The sequence below is a fragment of the Pseudophryne corroboree genome, chromosome 11, assembly GCF_028390025.1.
Source record: "Pseudophryne corroboree isolate aPseCor3 chromosome 11, aPseCor3.hap2, whole genome shotgun sequence".
Taxonomy (NCBI): Eukaryota; Metazoa; Chordata; class Amphibia; order Anura; family Myobatrachidae; genus Pseudophryne; species Pseudophryne corroboree.
Genome location: NC_086454.1, coordinates 181,101,711 through 181,119,827, shown reverse-complemented (window position 1 = coordinate 181,119,827; position 18,117 = coordinate 181,101,711). Strand labels below are relative to the sequence as shown.

General features: G+C 44.1%; 1 protein-coding gene across 2 annotated transcripts in view; it reads left to right on the top strand.

The window, feature by feature from the left end:
* The window catches only part of LOC134970084 (transmembrane protein 272-like), a 212,314-nt gene that overhangs the window by 190,798 nt on the left and 3,399 nt on the right, over nt 1–18,117 (top strand). For both annotated transcript variants that reach the window (XR_010189648.1, XM_063946169.1), the window contains exon 4: nt 11,358–11,492. Coding sequence is in view for 1 of the 2 variants with exons in the window: in XM_063946169.1 (XP_063802239.1) it covers nt 11,358–11,492 (135 nt within the window). In the remaining variant the exon portion in view is untranslated. The remainder of the gene's footprint in view (nt 1–11,357; nt 11,493–18,117) is intronic.

Sequence of the window (18,117 nt, the reverse complement as noted above, 5' to 3'; positions counted from 1 at the left end):
TCACTTGCAGGGGGCGTGCAAATGGTGGAAGGCGCATGCTCTTCACGTCCAGTGTTGGGAAGGTCAGGCATCGCAACCGACACAATTGGAGTCGGACTCTCCTTGTGGATTTGGGATTTCGAAGAACGCACAGTTCTTTGCGGTGCTACTGCTTTTGCCAGCTTTAGTCTTTTCATTTTTCTAGCGAGAGGCTGAGTGCTTCCATCCTCATGTGAAGCTGAACCACTAGCCATGAACATAGGCCAGGGCCTCAGCCGTTCCTTGCCACTCCGTGTGGTAAATGGCATATTGGCAAGTTTACGCTTCTCCTCCGACAATTTTATTTTAGGTTTTGGAGTCCTTTTTTTACTGATATTTGGTGTTTTGGATTTGACATGCTCTGTACTATGACATTGGGCATCGGCCTTGGCAGACGACGTTGCTGGCATTTCATCGTCTCGGCCATGACTAGTGGCAGCAGCTTCAGCACGAGGTGGAAGTGGATCTTGATCTTTCCCTAATTTTGGAACCTCAACATTTTTGTTCTCCATATTTTAATAGGCACAACTAAAAGGCACCTCAGGTAAACAATGGAGATGGATGGATTGGATACTAGTATACAATTATGGACGGGCTGCCGAGTGCCGACACAGAGGTAGCCACAGCCGTGAACTACCGCACTGTACTGTGTCTGCTGCTAATATATAGACTGGTTGATAAAGAGATAGTATACTCGTAACTAGTATGTATGTATAAAGAAAGAAAAAAAAACCACGGTTAGGTGGTATATACAATTATGGACGGGCTGCCGAGTGCTGACACAGAGGTAGCCACAGCCGTGAACTACCGCACTGTACTGTGTCTGCTGCTAATATATAGACTGGTTGATAAAGAGATAGTATACTCGTAACTAGTATGTATGTATAAAGAAAGAAAAAAAAACCACGGTTAGGTGGTATATACAATTATGGACGGGCTGCCGAGTGCCGACACAGAGGTAGCCACAGCCGTGAACTACCGCACTGTACTGTGTCTGCTGCTAATATAGACTGGTTGATAAAGAGATAGTATACTCGTAACTAGTATGTATGTATAAAGAAAGAAAAAAAAACCACGGTTAGGTGGTATATACAATTATGGACGGGCTGCCGAGTGCCGACACAGAGGTAGCCACAGCCGTGAACTACCGCACTGTACTGTGTCTGCTGCTAATATATAGACTGGTTGATAAAGAGATAGTATACTCGTAACTAGTATGTATGTATAAAGAAAGAAAAAAAAACCACGGTTAGGTGGTATATACAATTATGGACGGGCTGCCGAGTGCCGACACAGAGGTAGCCACAGCCGTGAACTACCGCACTGTACTGTGTCTGCTGCTAATATATAGACTGGTTGATAAAGAGATAGTATACTCGTAACTAGTATGTATGTATAAAGAAAGAAAAAAAAACCACGGTTAGGTGGTATATACAATTATGGACGGGCTGCCGAGTGCCGACACAGAGGTAGCCACAGCCGTGAACTACCGCACTGTACTGTGTCTGCTGCTAATATAGACTGGTTGATAAAGAGATAGTATACTCGTAACTAGTATGTATGTATAAAGAAAGAAAAAAAAACCACGGTTAGGTGGTATATACAATTATGGACGGGCTGCCGAGTGCCGACACAGAGGTAGCCACAGCCGTGAACTACCGCACTGTACTGTGTCTGCTGCTAATATATAGACTGGTTGATAAAGAGATAGTATACTCGTAACTAGTATGTATGTATAAAGAAAGAAAAAAAAACCACGGTTAGGTGGTATATACAATTATGGACGGGCTGCCGAGTGCCGACACAGAGGTAGCCACAGCCGTGAACTACCGCACTGTACTGTGTCTGCTGCTAATATATAGACTGGTTGATAAAGAGATAGTATACTCGTAACTAGTATGTATGTATAAAGAAAGAAAAAAAAACCACGGTTAGGTGGTATATACAATTATGGACGGGCTGCCGAGTGCCGACACAGAGGTAGCCACAGCCGTGAACTACCGCACTGTACTGTGTCTGCTGCTAATATAGACTGGTTGATAAAGAGATAGTATACTCGTAACTAGTATGTATGTATAAAGAAAGAAAAAAAAAACACGGTTAGGTGGTATATACAATTATGGACCGGCTGCCGAGTGCCGACACAGAGGTAGCCACAGCCATGAACTACCGCACTGTACTGTGTCTGCTGCTAATATAGACTGGTTGATAAAGAGATAGTATACTCGTAACTAGTATGACTATAAAGAAAGAAAAAAAAACCACGGTTAGGTGGTATATACAATTATGGACGGGCTGCCGAGTGCCGACACAGAGGTAGCCACAGCCGTGAACTACCGCACTGTACTGTGTCTGCTGCTAATATAGACTGGTTGATAAAGAGATAGTATACTACTAATATTATATATACTGGTGGTCAGGTCACTGGTCACTAGTCACACTGGCAGTGGCACTCCTGCAGCAAAAGTGTGCACTGTTTAATTTTAATATAATATTATGTACTCCTGGCTCCTGCTATAACCTATAACTGGCACTGCAGTGCTCCCCAGTCTCCCCCACAATTATAAGCTGTGTGAGCTGAGCACAGTCAGATATATATATACATTGATGCAGCACACTGGGCTGAGCAGTGCACACAGATATGGTATGTGACTGAGTCACTGTGTGTATCGTTTTTTTCAGGCAGAGAACGGATATATTAAATAAAACAAACAACTGCACTGTCTGGTGGTCACTGTGGTCGTCAGTCACTAAACTCTGCACTCTCTTCTACAGTATCACAGCCTCAGGTCAATCTCTCTCTCTCTCTCTCAACCCTAATCTAAATGGAGAGGACGCCAGCCACGTCCTCTCCCTATCAATCTCAATGCACGTGTGAAAATGGCGGCGACGCACGGCTCCTTATATAGAATCCGAGTCTCGCGATAGAATCCGAGCCTCGCGAGAATCCGACAGCGTCATGATGACGTTCGGGCGCGCTCGGGTTAACCGAGCAAGGCGGGAAGATCCGAGTCGCTCGGACCCGTGAAAAAAAACATGAAGTTCGTGCGGGTTCGGATTCAGAGAAACCGAACCCGCTCATCTCTAGTGTATATATATATATATATATATATATACATACATACAGTGGGGCAAAAAAGTATTTGGGCAGCCACCGATTGTGCAAGTTGACCCACTTAAAAAGATGAGAGAGGTCTGTAACTTCCATCATAGGTACACTTCAACTGTGAGAGACAGAATCTGAAAAAAAAACTAGGAAATCACATTGTATGATTTTTAAACAATTTATTTGTATATTCTTGCAGAAAATAAATATTTGGACAATCAAAAAGTTTAACTCAATACTTTGTAATATAACCTCTGTTGTCAATTACAGAGGTCAAACATTTCCTGTAGTTCTTGACCAGGTTTGCACACACTGTGGCAGGTAATTTGGCCCACTCTTCCATGCAGATCTTCTCTAGATCGGTCATGTTTTGGGGCTGTCGCCGGGCATCACGGACTTTCAACTCCCTCCACAGATTTTCTATTGGGTTGAGGTCTGGAGACTGGCTAGGACACTACAGGACCTTGAAATGCTTCTTACGGAGCCACTCCTTAGTTACCCGGGTTGTTTGTTTGGGGTCATAGTCATGCTGGAAGACCCAGCCACGTTCCATTTTCAATGCTCTTACTTAGGGAAGGGGTTTTTTGCCCAAAATCTCACGATACATGGCCCCATTCATCCTCTACTTAATACGGATCAGTCGTCCTGTCCCCTTTGCAGAAAAGCAGCCCCAAAGCATGATGTTTCCACCCTCATGCTTCACAATGGGTATGGTGTTTTTGGGATGCCATTCATAATTCTTCTCCCTCCAAACACGGCGAGTGGAGTTTATACCAAAAGTTCGATTTTGCTCTCATCTGACCGAATTACGTTCTCCCAATCCTCCTCTGGATCATCCAGATGGTCACTGGCAAACTTTAGACGAGCCTGGACATGTGCTGCAGGATTTCGGGCGCTGCAGGATTTCAATCCATGACAACGTAGTGTGTTACTAATGGTAACCTTTGTGACTGTGGTTCCAGCTCTCTTGAGGTTATTGACCAGGTCCCCCCCGAGTAGTTCTGGGCTGATTCCTCACCGTTCTCAAGATCATTGATATCCCACGAGGTGAGATATTGCATGGAGCCCCAGGTCGAGGGAGATTGTCAGTGATCTTGTATTTCTTCCATTTTTTAATAAATGCTCCAACAGTTGACCTCTTCTCACCAAGCTTCTTGCCTATTGTTGAGTAGCTCATCCCAGCCTTGTGCAGCTCTACAATTTTGTCCCTGGTGTCCTTAGACAGCTCTCTGGTCTTGGCCATGGTGGAGAGGTAGCAGTCTGACTGAGGGTGTGGACAGCTGTCTTTTATACAGATAACCAGTTCAAACAGGTGCCATTAATACAGGTAATGAGTGGAGGAGAGAAGAGCTTCTTAAAGAAGAAGTAACAGGTCTGTGAGAGCCAGAAATCTTGCTGCTTGGTAGGTGTCCAAACATTTATTTTCCACAAGAATATACAAGTACATTTTTTAAAAATCATACAATGTGATTTCCTGGGTTGTTTTTTTCAGATTCTGTCTCTCACAGTTGAAGTGTACCTATGATGGAAATTACAGATCTCTCTCATCTTTTTAAGTGGGTCAACTTGCACAATCGGTGGCTGTCCAAATACTTTTTTGCCCCACTGTATGTATATGTGTGTATGTATACACTGCTCAAAAAAATAAAGGGAACACTAAAATAACACATCCTAGATCTGAATGAATGAAATATTCTTATTAAATACTTTGTTCTTTACATAGTTGAATGTGCTGACAACAAAATCACACAAAGATTATCAATGGAAATCAAATTTATTAACCCATGGAGGTCTGGATTTGGAGTCACACTCAAAATTAAAGTGGAAAACCACACTACAGGCTGATCCAACTTTGATGTAATGTCCTTAAAACAAGTCAAAATGAGGCTCAGTAGTGTGTGTGGCCTCCATGTGCCTGTAAGACCTCCCTACAATGCCTGGTCATGCTCCTGATGAGGTGGCGGATGGTCTCCTGAGGGATCTCCTCCCAGACCTGGACTAAAGCATCTGCCAACTCCTGGACAGTCTGTGGTGCAATGTGACGTTGGTGGATGGAGCGAGACATGATGTCCCAGATGTGCTCAATTGGATTTAGGTCTGGGGAACGGGCGGACCAGTCCATAGCATCAATGCCTTCGTCTTGCAGGAACTGCTGACACACTCCAGCCACATGAGGTCTAGCATTGTCTTGCATTAGGAGGAACCTAGGGCTAACCGCACCAGCATATGGTCTCACAAGGGGTCTGAGGATCTCATCTCGGTACCTAATGGCAGTCAGGCTACCTCTAGCGAGCACATGGAGGGCTGTGCGGCCCCCCAAAGAAATGCCACCCCACACCATTACTGACCCACTGCCAAACCGGTCATGCTGGAGGATGTTGCAGGCAGCAGAACGTTCTCCTTGGCGTCTCCAGACTCTGTCACGTCTGTCACATTTGCTTAGTGAGAACCTGCTTTCATCTGTGAAGAGCACAGGGCGCCAGTGGCGAATTTGCTAATCTTGGTGTTCTCTGGCAAATGCCAAACGTCCTGCATGGTGTTGGGCTGTAAGCACAACCCCCACCTGTGGAGGTCGGGCCCTCATACCACCCTCATGGAGTCTGTTTATGATCATTTTAGCAGACACATGCACATTTGTGGCTTGCTGGAGGTCATTTTGAAGGGCTCTGACAGTGCTCCTCCTGTTCCTCCTTGCACAAAGGCGGAGGTATCGGTCCTGCTGCTGGGTTGTTGCCCTCCTACGGCCTCCTCTACGTCTCCTGATGTACTGGCCTGTCTCCTGGTAGCGCCTCCATGCTCTGGACACTACGCTGACAGACACAGCAAACCTTCTTGCCACAGCTCGCATTGATGTGCCATCCTGGATGAGCTGCACTACCTGAGCCACTTGTGTGGGTTGTAGACTCCGTCTCATGCTACCACTAGAGTGAACGCACTGCCAGCTTTCAAAAGTGACCAAAAACATCAGCCAGAAAGCATAGGAGCTGAGAAGTGGTCTGTGGTCACCACCTGCAGAACAACTCCTTTATTGGGAGTGTCTTGCTAATTGCCTATAATTTCCACCTGTTGTCTATTCCATTTGCACAACAGCATGTGAAATTGATTGTCATTCAGTGTTGCTTCCTAAGTGGACAGGTTGATTTCACAGAAGTGTTATTGCCTTGGAGTTACATTGTGTTGTTTAAGTGTTCCCCTTATTTTTTTGAGCAGTGTATTTACTGTATATATATATATATATATAATTTTTATAATTTTATTTATAGGCTTAATGTTTTTAGCTTTTTTATTATTTTAATATTACACTTGGGTTGAGCCCCTGGATGGATGCACAGATCACCCCTTTCAGATCCACAGACAGGGCACCGCTGGACTGATACAGCAGACAGAGCTCCCCGCTTGGACTGATACAGCAAAGCACCCCTTTCAGATACTGTATAGCAGACAGAGCACCCCGCCTGGACTGATATAGCAGAGCACCCCTTTCAGATACAGCAGACAGAGCACCCCTTTCGGATACAGCAGACAGAGCAACCCTTTCAGATACAGCAGATAGAGCACTCTGCCTGGACTGATACAGCAGACAGAGCACCCCTTTCCTATACAGCAGACAGAGCACACCTTTCAGATACAGCAGACAGAGCACCCGCCCCACGCCAGACAACACACTACTGAGATGGATACGTCCATCCACTACACTCTCCACAGCCGGAGAGAAGATGGTGCCAATCAACGGCGGACCTTTATAGAATCCAAAACCCGTGAGAATCCAACAGTGGGATGATGACGTTTTGCCTTGTTTTAGGATCCGAGTAAGGTGGGAAGTCCTGAGCCGGAAACAGATCCGGACTCAGGTTGCAAAGTTTGGGTGGGTCTGGTTCTCAGTTCTCTAGTTTAGACTCCTCTCTAGGTTCCCCTATCACTACTCTCTACTGCCCTGACCAAGCTGTCTCCCTCTATGGTATGCCTTCACTACTGCCCTAGCTGCCACCATTAATCTACAATAATCTGGCAACTTCACTCATCCTTCAAGTACACCCTGGTCTCCTGGTTGCTATTGTTTATCCAAAGGCCAATACTCTATTCAAATACTTTTTATTCCCACAGTGGAATTTGACATCATTGACTAACCCCTCCTGCAAACCATCTACTCCATTGGCCTTCATGGCTCTACTCTACTTAACTTCATATGTGTCCAAGCACTCCATCTCCTTACCTATGCCCACTTTCTGTTCCCCACTACTTTCCCCTCCTATTGGGGTGCCAAAGTTTCTGTTTTTGTCGCCCTTCTCTTTTCTTTCTTTCCTGGTAAGCTTTTCCATTCCATTGGCTCTGATACCATCTATATGTTGACTATACCCAAATTTACCTATCTTCCCTTTATCTCTTTCCATCTCTTTACCCCTGTATCACTTCTTGTCTGTTAGCCATATCCTCTTGGAGGGCACAATGCTTTTTGAAATTCAACATTTAAAAAATGTAACTCATCGATCGCTATTCAATTGTTATATTTAATCTAAAGCAAATGGGTTTGATGTGAAAAGTCCCATTTGAGCACTTAAATGGGTCACTTTTCATGCTCATCACCCCCGGGGGTGAAGGGTGGGTGGGGCTGGGGGTGCAAGCTAAAATGCCAGCACCAGTATCCATTGTGCTCCAATGGACCAATAACTGAATTGTTCCGTTGGCCCAACATCTTTTCCCCAGCCATAGTCCACTCTTCTCCCACACTCTGGTTCCATCTCATCTGATCCCCAAGTCAAATTTCTGGATATCAACCATGACACTGTGCATTCCAACACTTCCATCCTGCCATTTCCAACTCTACAATATTTTCAGAACCAGTTTTTCCTTACTGGTAACTACTTAAACTCTAATTCACAACCTTTTTATTTCTTACCTAGATTATAGTAATCTAATCCTTTCTGATATTCCAAACTCCTACCTTCGCCCATCTTCAGTTTATACTCAATCCAAATTCCTCTTCTGCTGTCAGGCTCGGCACTACCCGCTCAGCAAAGGGATGCAAAGCAGGGAGGAGACAGGCTGGAGAGGCGCTCTCCCTGCGCTACATCCCTGTGCTGTGCCTGTCTCCCCTGCTGCGCCTGCGTCTGCCACATTGTGTGACAGGCGCCGACAGCTTCAAACCTCCGGTCCTCCCCCACTTTATAGTGTTTGGCAGAAAAGGGTGGAGTTTTACTACATGTAGGGGGCGGAGCTTCACGGCATGGAGTGGGCAGAGCTACATGGACTAGGCTGCCAGAAACTCAGAGGGACAGCTGCTGCTTGTAAGGTACTGTGAGACAGAGTGAAGGGAAACAGGTGTATGTGCATGTGTGACTGAGTGTGTGTGTGTGTGTGTGTATGTGTGGGGAAGGAGTAATGTGAAAAAACATAGCAGACAGCAGGAGAGAGGGAGGTGTTACATAGAGCATTCCCCCTCTCTGGTGCCATCTTACCCCCCTCCTCCTGCTCCTGCCCACCACTCACCCAGCACCCTCACCCTCTGCTAGCGAGAAAGAGAGGGAAAGGAGGTGGTGGTAGCAGGGGGGTGGGGGTGTTAATGTTAATACATGCGGCAGAGTCTCTTTATCACCAAAATTGGTTAATCGGGTCCTGTTCCTTAAATAGCCATAGGAATAATTGGTCACAGATTTTTGGACCAGATTTTTGACCAGAATACCAGAGTGTGGTATTCATATACATTTCATCAGCCAGAGGAATGCTACTACCTCCTGCTCATGGTATTTGATCTCACCAATCATGTTCGTAGCCTTCCTGGGTGTACACTCTATATTGCTCCGTTGAGCTGGTTGGACGTAGGTCAGTAGAGATTATGAGATCTCCTCTCGCCTCCCGCCTCTTATCTCAAAATCTTTACTCACCTATGGCCAATCAGCTCAACGGAGCAAAAGAGACAGCACACTCAGGATGGCTATTGTATAAGCGGCACTACTACTGGGTGCAATATGTGTATAATCAGCACTACGACGCTGCGGTAATGTGAATACGATTGTGCTACTGTGTGGTGTAATTTGAAATGGGGGTACCTTGTGAGACCACTCCCCTTTATTTTTATTCACGCTGTCCCTTTGTAAGTATGGGAGGGCGCAAATTTATAGTTTGCAGGGGGGACCCAAACACCCTAGCACCGGCCCGGTCTGCTGTCCTCTCGGCCAGTGGCTCCACTGTATCCTATTCAGAATCAAAATCTAAATTCTCTTTCTCATCTATAAATCTCCCAACCTCACTGTTCCTCCCTAAATTTCCAGTCTCATTTTCTCACATAAGGGAAGATATACTAAGCCTTGGAGAGTGATAAACTGAAATATTACAGGCTGTGTTTGAAAAAATAAAACAGCTAGGGGCTGATTGGTTGGTAGCTCATCTCTCTCCATCTGCCCCGTACTCTCTCCAGCCCTCTTTGCTCTGCTAATGAGTGCTACCTCAACTCTTCCAGTATCTGTACTCCCCACTCTCACATTCAGGGTTTTTTTTCTGAATTTTTTCTCTCCTGTACTCAAATAGACTTTCATCCAACCTTCCAGCTTCTTGAAATGTCCCATTGAAACTTATTTCTTCATTCTAGCCTACCATCCCTTTTCCAAATAATAATAATAATAATAATAATAATTTTATTTATATAGCGCTCTTTCTCCAATAGGACTCAAGGCTGCAGTCTCTGTCCATCTGTCACTTGTCCTCCTCTCTCTGTAGTGTTCACTCATATTCTGTACTGTACACTCATATTCCCTATAGATTGAAGGTTTGTGTGAGCACGGCCTTCTGCCACTTATCTTTCTACACAATTTTACTAATTGCACAATGTATATATCTATATAAAATGATTGCCTTGTTTGCATCAGTCTGTATTTATATAATGTATTGTCAGTTTTACTCCTGTACAGCTCTATGAATCCCTTGGTGAAACATATAAAAGTAAACATATAAAAGTAATAATAATAATAATAATAATAATAATTATTATTATTATTATTATAATAATAGAGACTCTTGTGCCCTGCCCATAGATACAAATGCTGCGTCTCACCCCTGTATTATAAAGATCCATTGCCTGCTTAGTATTACAATGCTATTGAACTGGACTTGGGTAAGGTTATGTAGGAAATGAGCACTGGCAAGGCAATCACAATGCATGTCTTAGAGGCCCATTTATTAACATTATTTTTACTAAAATAATGTGAAAAATTGTGTTTTCACACCCGTTTCACATTATTTTAGTATCACCTGAATGTATTGAAGGGCATTTGGAGCAGTTTTCATTAAAAACTGCTCCAGACCCTTTAATTCACTTTTTTGTTGTTGTTAGTAACCAACATCGCATTCCCCATACTTATAATGGGAAATGCGATGTGGCCAAATTTATTAAAAAAAATGGACACACAAGCTGATCAAAGTGTTAAAGAAAAAAAAAGTAAAAACAAAACAAATCATACTCACATGTCCAGGGAGCCGATGTTGTCCACTGCTCCGGTGAGCGCTGCCGGGCGCCTGGTCCCCCATATACTGCACTGTGACCCCGGTGCAGTAAAGTGACGCTGCAAAGCACCGGGGGTCACCGCAGCACACAGGATCTGGGGCCCGGCAGCCCAGCAGGTGCAGCGTGGACTGGCTCCCGGAACTGGTAAGTATATTATCCTCCTAGGGGAGGTCTGCGACGTGCGGGGGCAGTTGTGATGGGGGGGGGGGGGTCGACAGGGCGGCGGCGCTAGCTGTGATGGTGGTAGGGGCAGCGCATGTGCAGCAGGACATCGGGGTATATTTTACGAAAGCTCTGTCTCTGCATGCGATAATTGATACATCCCTGTGATGTAATCAATTATCGCAGTGCAAGTTTGAGCGATTTTATCACATGACATCTGCATCCAAGGATGCTGATGGTGATAAATAGGCCCCTTAGTGTGGTACCAGTCAGTAGGTTTATTTTTAAATTGGTAATGTGAGTTCACTATGTAACGACCTCAGACCAGAGTCCAAAATCATGTGTCACAATGACTACTTGCGTTTACCTTTCTTTCTTTCATATGTAAATCAGCAAATGCTCATGTAGAGATTAAAAATGAGGTCAGGTTTCGGAAGGTCTTTATGGTTGGTCTATAAGAGCCTTTCACTGAGCATCATGATTCTGATCTTCTGAAAAAAGAACTTTTGTGTCTATCTATATAATGATGTTATGTTTATCCCTTTAACTAATCTCTTTGTGTATATCCTGTAGGTAATGTGTGGATTTTTCCCACATACACAATGCATACAGCCCTATGTAACAGTGTCCTATATCGATTCTCCTTTGGTGTCCTCATATTGCAGTATATATACCTTATTTTAGTCTCTGTCACAATGCGGGCTCAAGGTGAGTTATTGCACTTCATCTAATTTCTTCCATATGTATCCCTCTCACTCTCTGTGGTGTTAATGACATTGTGTCTGTTGTAGCAGAAAGGAAGGTGGGGCAGTTACCAATAAATTGGAGCTATATTGGGGGATACCTGCACCAGATTATAGGGAAAGTGACTGCGTGGTCCAGTAGATTCCTATATTTCAGTATGGTCTTGTCACTCTAGGCTGCTTGTGCATCCCCAGTTTTTGACAAAGCTATGCTTGCAGCCTGTGGGGGACTTTTGTCTTAAGAACAGGACAGTTGGGAGGCGTACCCTGCTGGTCAATGCCACTTCAGTACCACTCTTCTAATGACAAATGTATGCAGGCTTGAAGTGGTATTTTCAGAGTAAGGAAGATCTTCCGAATCTTGTGGCAATACGCCAGGTGGGCGTCTCATGAAACGACACAATGTAACAATGCTCCGTGCCTTTTAGTGTGTGTGCAGATGATTGGCACCAGTAAGCATGCCGTGTAAATTTGGGAGATATCTATAAATGGAACAGGATGATTAAAATAATAAATACTCACTGAAACAAAGCCAGACAGAAGAGGCACCAACACCTTTGGCTAAATGTAATAGTCTCAGAGCTGCCAGAGGTGTAGGACTTTGTGAGAGTCTGCCTGTATTTTTAAAGGGGCAATGTTGTACAAGGCTAAACCAACCTAGTTTTGCCTTTTAAATGATTGTGCGAGTCTGCCCATATTTTTAAAGTGGCAAAGTCTTGCACCTCCAGCATCTCACAGCCTATTACATTTAGCACCATGGGGTAAATGTATTATAGCGGCACGCATCGTCACCACTCTAATACAATTACCCTCTTGTTCATACATTTACCCCCTTGAGTCATAATGAAGAAAGAATGCTATAAAAACAAAATTATAATAATTATTTTTATAATAACAACAATTCACTGTTACTGTAAAAAAAAGTTGGCAAAAAAGATAAACAAGGAAATAAAAATATGAATTGCTGTCTTTTAGCTGGAGCCACAGATTCATGATCTTAATGTATACATCAATTAATTATGCTGTTCAACTTTATTCCATTCCGAATGGTATCACACTACCAGCATTGGGTGTGTTGACTAACGCATACAGAAGAAAGGAAATCGCAGCTTAACCATTTCATATTTCACATAATTTACTTCTGCATATATTTTTACTGGGCACGTCCCCAGAGTGATGAAAATGAGAGCGTATAGTTTGAATGCATAAGCAAAGGTTATTGGATATGACAGTGATGACACATATCAGCATTCTAAATAATTAGGATAACCGTTGATAGTTTCTGGAACCCTCCCTACTGTACTTCAGTGGTCTGGATGGGGAACTTAGATGGAGTCATCACTCAAAATTAAAACAGTGGTGTATCTTTTGGAGGTAAAGGACTCCCAACTTGGAACTAGAGATATACCTTATGTTACATGGACTACGGTGTTCTAAGGACTACCAGGTGGTTCTTGCTGACGCTCACGCAATTACCCTTGCCCAGCAGTCTTTTAGCCTCCTGCGATGCTAGGTTTCACCTTTAGCAGCCGCCTTTCCAGGGTGAATTAGGACCACCCTGTACTCAAATGCCCCAAGGTCTAATGTAAGGACAATGCGACTATTGGAGGCTGGGGAAGAGTAAATGCAATATGGTGAGACGTTCACTGAACACAACCTTGATAACACTGTTCAATGCACAGACAGAGATTATAAACGAAATCACGTGAGTGCAACAATGCACAGGTTGGAATAATAAGTAACTCAAACTGTATGTAAATGCAACAATGGACAGGGTGGTATAGAACACAGACTGTATGTAAATGCAACAATGCACAAGTGATTTAAGCAACCAAACCGTATATAAATGCAACAATGCACAAGGTGATATAATAATGAAATAAATGCAAAAGGCAAGAGCCTGTGTGGAAGTTCCACACAAAACCTGAATTCTAGGCAAGCTGGATCCAACCAGGGAAATGATCTAGACAGGGTATTTGAATCTCAGGAGTTCACAGAGCTGACAGGTTCTCACATGTAGCAGGAACTATCACCAGCAGATTAGGAGTGACCAGAAAGGAAATATATATATGTGGCTGCTCCAATCAGGCCCAGGAATCCAGAGCGGTAATAATTAAAGTAAAGGACGTGCAGCTGTACAGCTAGACACACAGAGGCAAACTACTAATTATGCAGCAGCTGAGGCTGCACACAAGGATACATGCAGGAATGCAGCTGCTGGAGTGTAGTAATACAGATGCACCACTAGCGGCTTGTAACAGTACCCGCCCCCCTTGATGAGGGGCTAAGTAACCCCTAGAACCTGGTTTCTGGGGAAATCTCTTGAAGAATCCTTTTTTTAGTTCAGGAGCATGGCGGAAACTCCCAGATACCCAAGCTCTCTCCTCAGACTATAGCCCTTCTAATGAACCAAATAATGTACTTGGCCCCGCACAAACTTGGAATCCAGGATTTTCTCCATAACAAACTCTTGATGTTCCCGAATCATGACTGGAGAAGGTCTTCTAAAACCCCCAATTTTAAATTTTGTAGAAACAAATGCTGGTTTGAACAAAGAACAATGGAAGGTATTATTGATTCTCAAAGATCTGGGTAATAGAAGATGGAAAGCAACAGGATTGACTTTCTGAGTGATTTGATATGGCCCGATGTAACGGGGACCCAATTTCTGAGGTGTCTGGCGGAGCTTGATGTTCCGGGCAGATAACCACACCATGTCTCCTACTTTGAAAGTGCAAAGTTTCCAAAATCTGGCAGCAAATCTCTTAGACTGAGCTGCAGCATCCTCCAAGGCTTGATGCACTTCCCTCCAAATCCTCCTGAGGTGAGACACGCGAGGAAAAGAAGAACTAGACTGTTGTGATGGAGTGAAAGTATTAAATTTAAGATGAAAACCGGATACACAAAAGAAAGGAGACATGGAAGTTATAGAATGTTCAGAAATATTATACGCAAACTCTGCAAAGGGTAGGTGGTCAACCCAATCATCCTGACATTTAGAGATGTAACACCGTAGATACTGCTTCAGAGATTGATTAACCCTCCCTGTCTGCCCATTGGATTGTTGATGAAACACTGACTAAAGACTGATATTGATCCCCCAATTTCGTACTAAAAGACCTCCAGAAACGGGCCACAAATTGAGAGCCTCTATCTGAGATGATGTCTTGCGGTAATCCATGAATACAAAAGATGTGTTGAATGAAAAAAAAAGCAATATCCTTAGCACTAGGCAGTTTAGACAGGGGAATGAAATGAGCAATTTTACTGAAACGGTCAACTACAACCCAGGTGTTCGAACATTTGGAAGATTTTAATAGATCCACAATAAAATCCATAGAAAATGGGTCCATGGCTTGGAGGGTACAGACAAAGGAAGCAACTGTCCAGAAGGAAGAACTTGAAGAGACTTGTTTTTGGCACAGACATGACATGCCCTAACAAACTCCTGAACATCAGGTTTGATAGTTGGCCACCACACAGATCGAGAGAGAAGGTGTAAAGTCTCAGTAACCCCTGAATGTCCTGAGGTCTTGTTGAAATAGAACTCGGATAACACGGCAGACCTGAGTTTCTCTGGAACTAACAGGAGTCTCGAAGGGATCTCAGATGGAGCCTGCGTATGTGCTGACTGGACTTGTGAGGCAAAATTCATGGTGAGACCATCAATAATGCATCCTGGGGAAAGAATAGGCTCCAGAAACTTAGAGACTTCATGACTACACAAAAAACCCTGGGATAAAGCGTCAGCTTTGATTTTTTTGGAGCCTGGCCTAAAGGTAATTACAAAAGTAAACCTAGCAAAGAACAATGCCCATCTGGCTTGCCGAGAGTTCAATCTTTTAGCTGTTTCAAGATAGACTAAATTTTTGTGGTCGGTGAATACGGTCACCGTATATCTTGCCCCCTTTAGTCAGTGCCTCCATTCCTCTAGAGTACATTTGACTGCTAAGAGCTCTCGAATTCCTACGTCATAGTTGACTTCAGCAGGGGAAAATTTCCGAGAGAAAGAAGCACAGGGGTGGAGTTTATGACTGATTGGATCCTCTTGTGAAAGAATAGCTCCAACACCCACTTCGGAGGCATCTACTTTTACAATGAAGGGCAGATCTGGATCGGGATGCCGGAGAACAGGAGCAGAGATGAATGCTCTTTTAAGGTCCTCAAATGCCTTAACCGCCTGTGGTGACCAATGAGCAGGATCCACACCTTTCTTGGTAAAACTCACAATTGGGGCTACTATTGAAGAGAATTAATTGATAAATCTTCTGTAATAATTTGCAAAACCAAGGAAAAGTTGAGTAGCTTTTAGATTAGAGGGACGAACCCATTCCACAATTGCCTGAAGTTTCTTAGACTCTATAGAAAACCCTTTTGGAGGTGATGATGTATCCTAGGAAGGCCACCTTCTCTACCTCAAGTTCACATTTCTCCATTTCTGCATAAAGATGATTTTCCCTGAGCTTGGTGAGGACTGCTTTAACATATGCTCGGTGTGCTTCGAGTGAGGCAGAGTAGATCAATATATCATCTAAATAGACGAACACAAATCTTCTTAAGAATTCCCAAAAAACGTCATTTATGAGATCCTGGAAGACAGCAGGCACATTGGAGAGTCCAAAAGGCATTACTAAATACTCATAGTGTCCTGAGTGGGTATTAAATGCAGTTTTCCACTCATCCACCTGCTGGATCCGAATAAGATTGTATGCTCCTCGCAAATCAATCTTGGAGAAGACTGTAGCATTTCTGAGCTGATCGAATAAGACGGAGATCAGAGGCAATAGGTATGAATTTTTGATTGTTATTTTATTCAGTCCCCTGTAATCTATGCATGGCTGTAATGAGCCATCCTTTTTTCCAATGAAGAAAAATCCGTCTCCCACCGGTGACTTAGAAGGCCTGATAAAGCCTTTTTCTAAACTTTCCCAGATGTATTCACCCATAGCTTTTGTCTTGGGCAAAGGCAGAGCATAAAGGCGGCCATTAGAGAGTCTAGCAGGTATAAGATTGATTGCACAATCATAAGGACGGCGAGAGGGCAAGATTCAGCTTGCTGTCTGGAGAAGACATCCATGAAAGACATATATTGGTCTGGAAATCCTTCAGGAACTGAAAGTGCTGAACGGGTCGGCGCAGTCAAACATTTGGCAGCACATTCCGTGCCCCAAGAAACAAGATCTCCAGTACTCCAGTTAAACACTGGGTTATGAGTCTTTTTACACGGCAAACCCAGAACAATTGGAGTGACAATGAATGACAATGTACTAGGAAAAAAGAACATTTTTCCCAATAAAACATTCTGATAAAAAACTGGAGGGATAGAGTCCAGGTGCTCACCCACTCGTATTGAAGGGGACTGCCATCTAAACTACGGACGGAAATTAGTGGACAAAGTCTCCATAGGAATTCCTCGGGCAAGAGCAAGTCCATAATATTTCCGGCAGCACCGGAGTCTACAAAAGCAGTTACTTCAATTGGACCAGAAGGGGTAGTTATCTTAATAGATAACAATAAAGAATTATTCGGGGAGATGGAACAAAGACCCAAGAAAACTCTCCCTGAATTTTTCGCCTTCTGTGGACAAGTGTTCGCCAGATGCCCCTTGGTCCCGCAATAAAGACATAATCCCAGACTGCGATGTCTAGCCTTCTCTTGAGGTGTCAAGTGGAAAGCCCCGATTTGCATGGATTCCTCAGTATCGCCTGCAACCTCTGGCACTGTCAAACGAGATGAAGGTGTGGGAACCTCTTTCTCCATCCTCCGTTCCCGGATCCGCCTATCCAAAGTGGCTGGGGAAGGATATTGAATGAGAAAATCTTTAATTTGCTCTATTAGTCCCAACCGGAACTGACTCTAAAGTGATGGGTCATTCCAACCACAGTCATTGGCCCATTGCCGAAATTCGGTGCAATGTACCTTGGCAGAATTTCTCCCTTGCTTAAGGGAATGAAGATGAGCCTCCACAGAAGCTGCCTGATCTAGGTCATCATAAAGTATTCCCAGGGCTTTAAAGAAGGAATCCACGGAACGCAGACTGGGGTGACTGGGGTGATCTGCTGAAAGGCCAAAAGCCCAAGATTGTGGGTCACCGTGAAACAGGGAAATTATGATTCCTATTGACTGGGTCTCAGAACCTGAAGAGTAAGGCCTGAGCTTGAAATACAGCTTACATCTTTCCCAGAAGTTCACAAACTGTTTATAGTCCCCAAAAAAACCTATCTAGGAGGTTTAGTTTAGGTATCCACGGAGCAGGTAATGAGACGTCTGTGTCCTACGACTTTCCTTCTGGGTGTCCACACGGAGGGTAAGGTCCCGCAGCTGTTGGGTCACATCCTGGAACTGGCCCGCCAGAATCTGGGCCGGATTTTGCACTGGATCCATCCGGAAACAAATGAACCATGGAGCTACAGTTTGTTTTGGCTGGTGATACTGTTACATGCACTACAGTGTTCTAAGGACTACCAGGTGGTTCTTGGTGATGGTTACGCAATTACCCTTGCGCAGCAGTCTTTTAGCCTTCTGCGATGCAGGCTTCACCTTTAGCAGCCGCCTTTCCAGGGTGAATTAGGACCACCCTGTACTCAGAT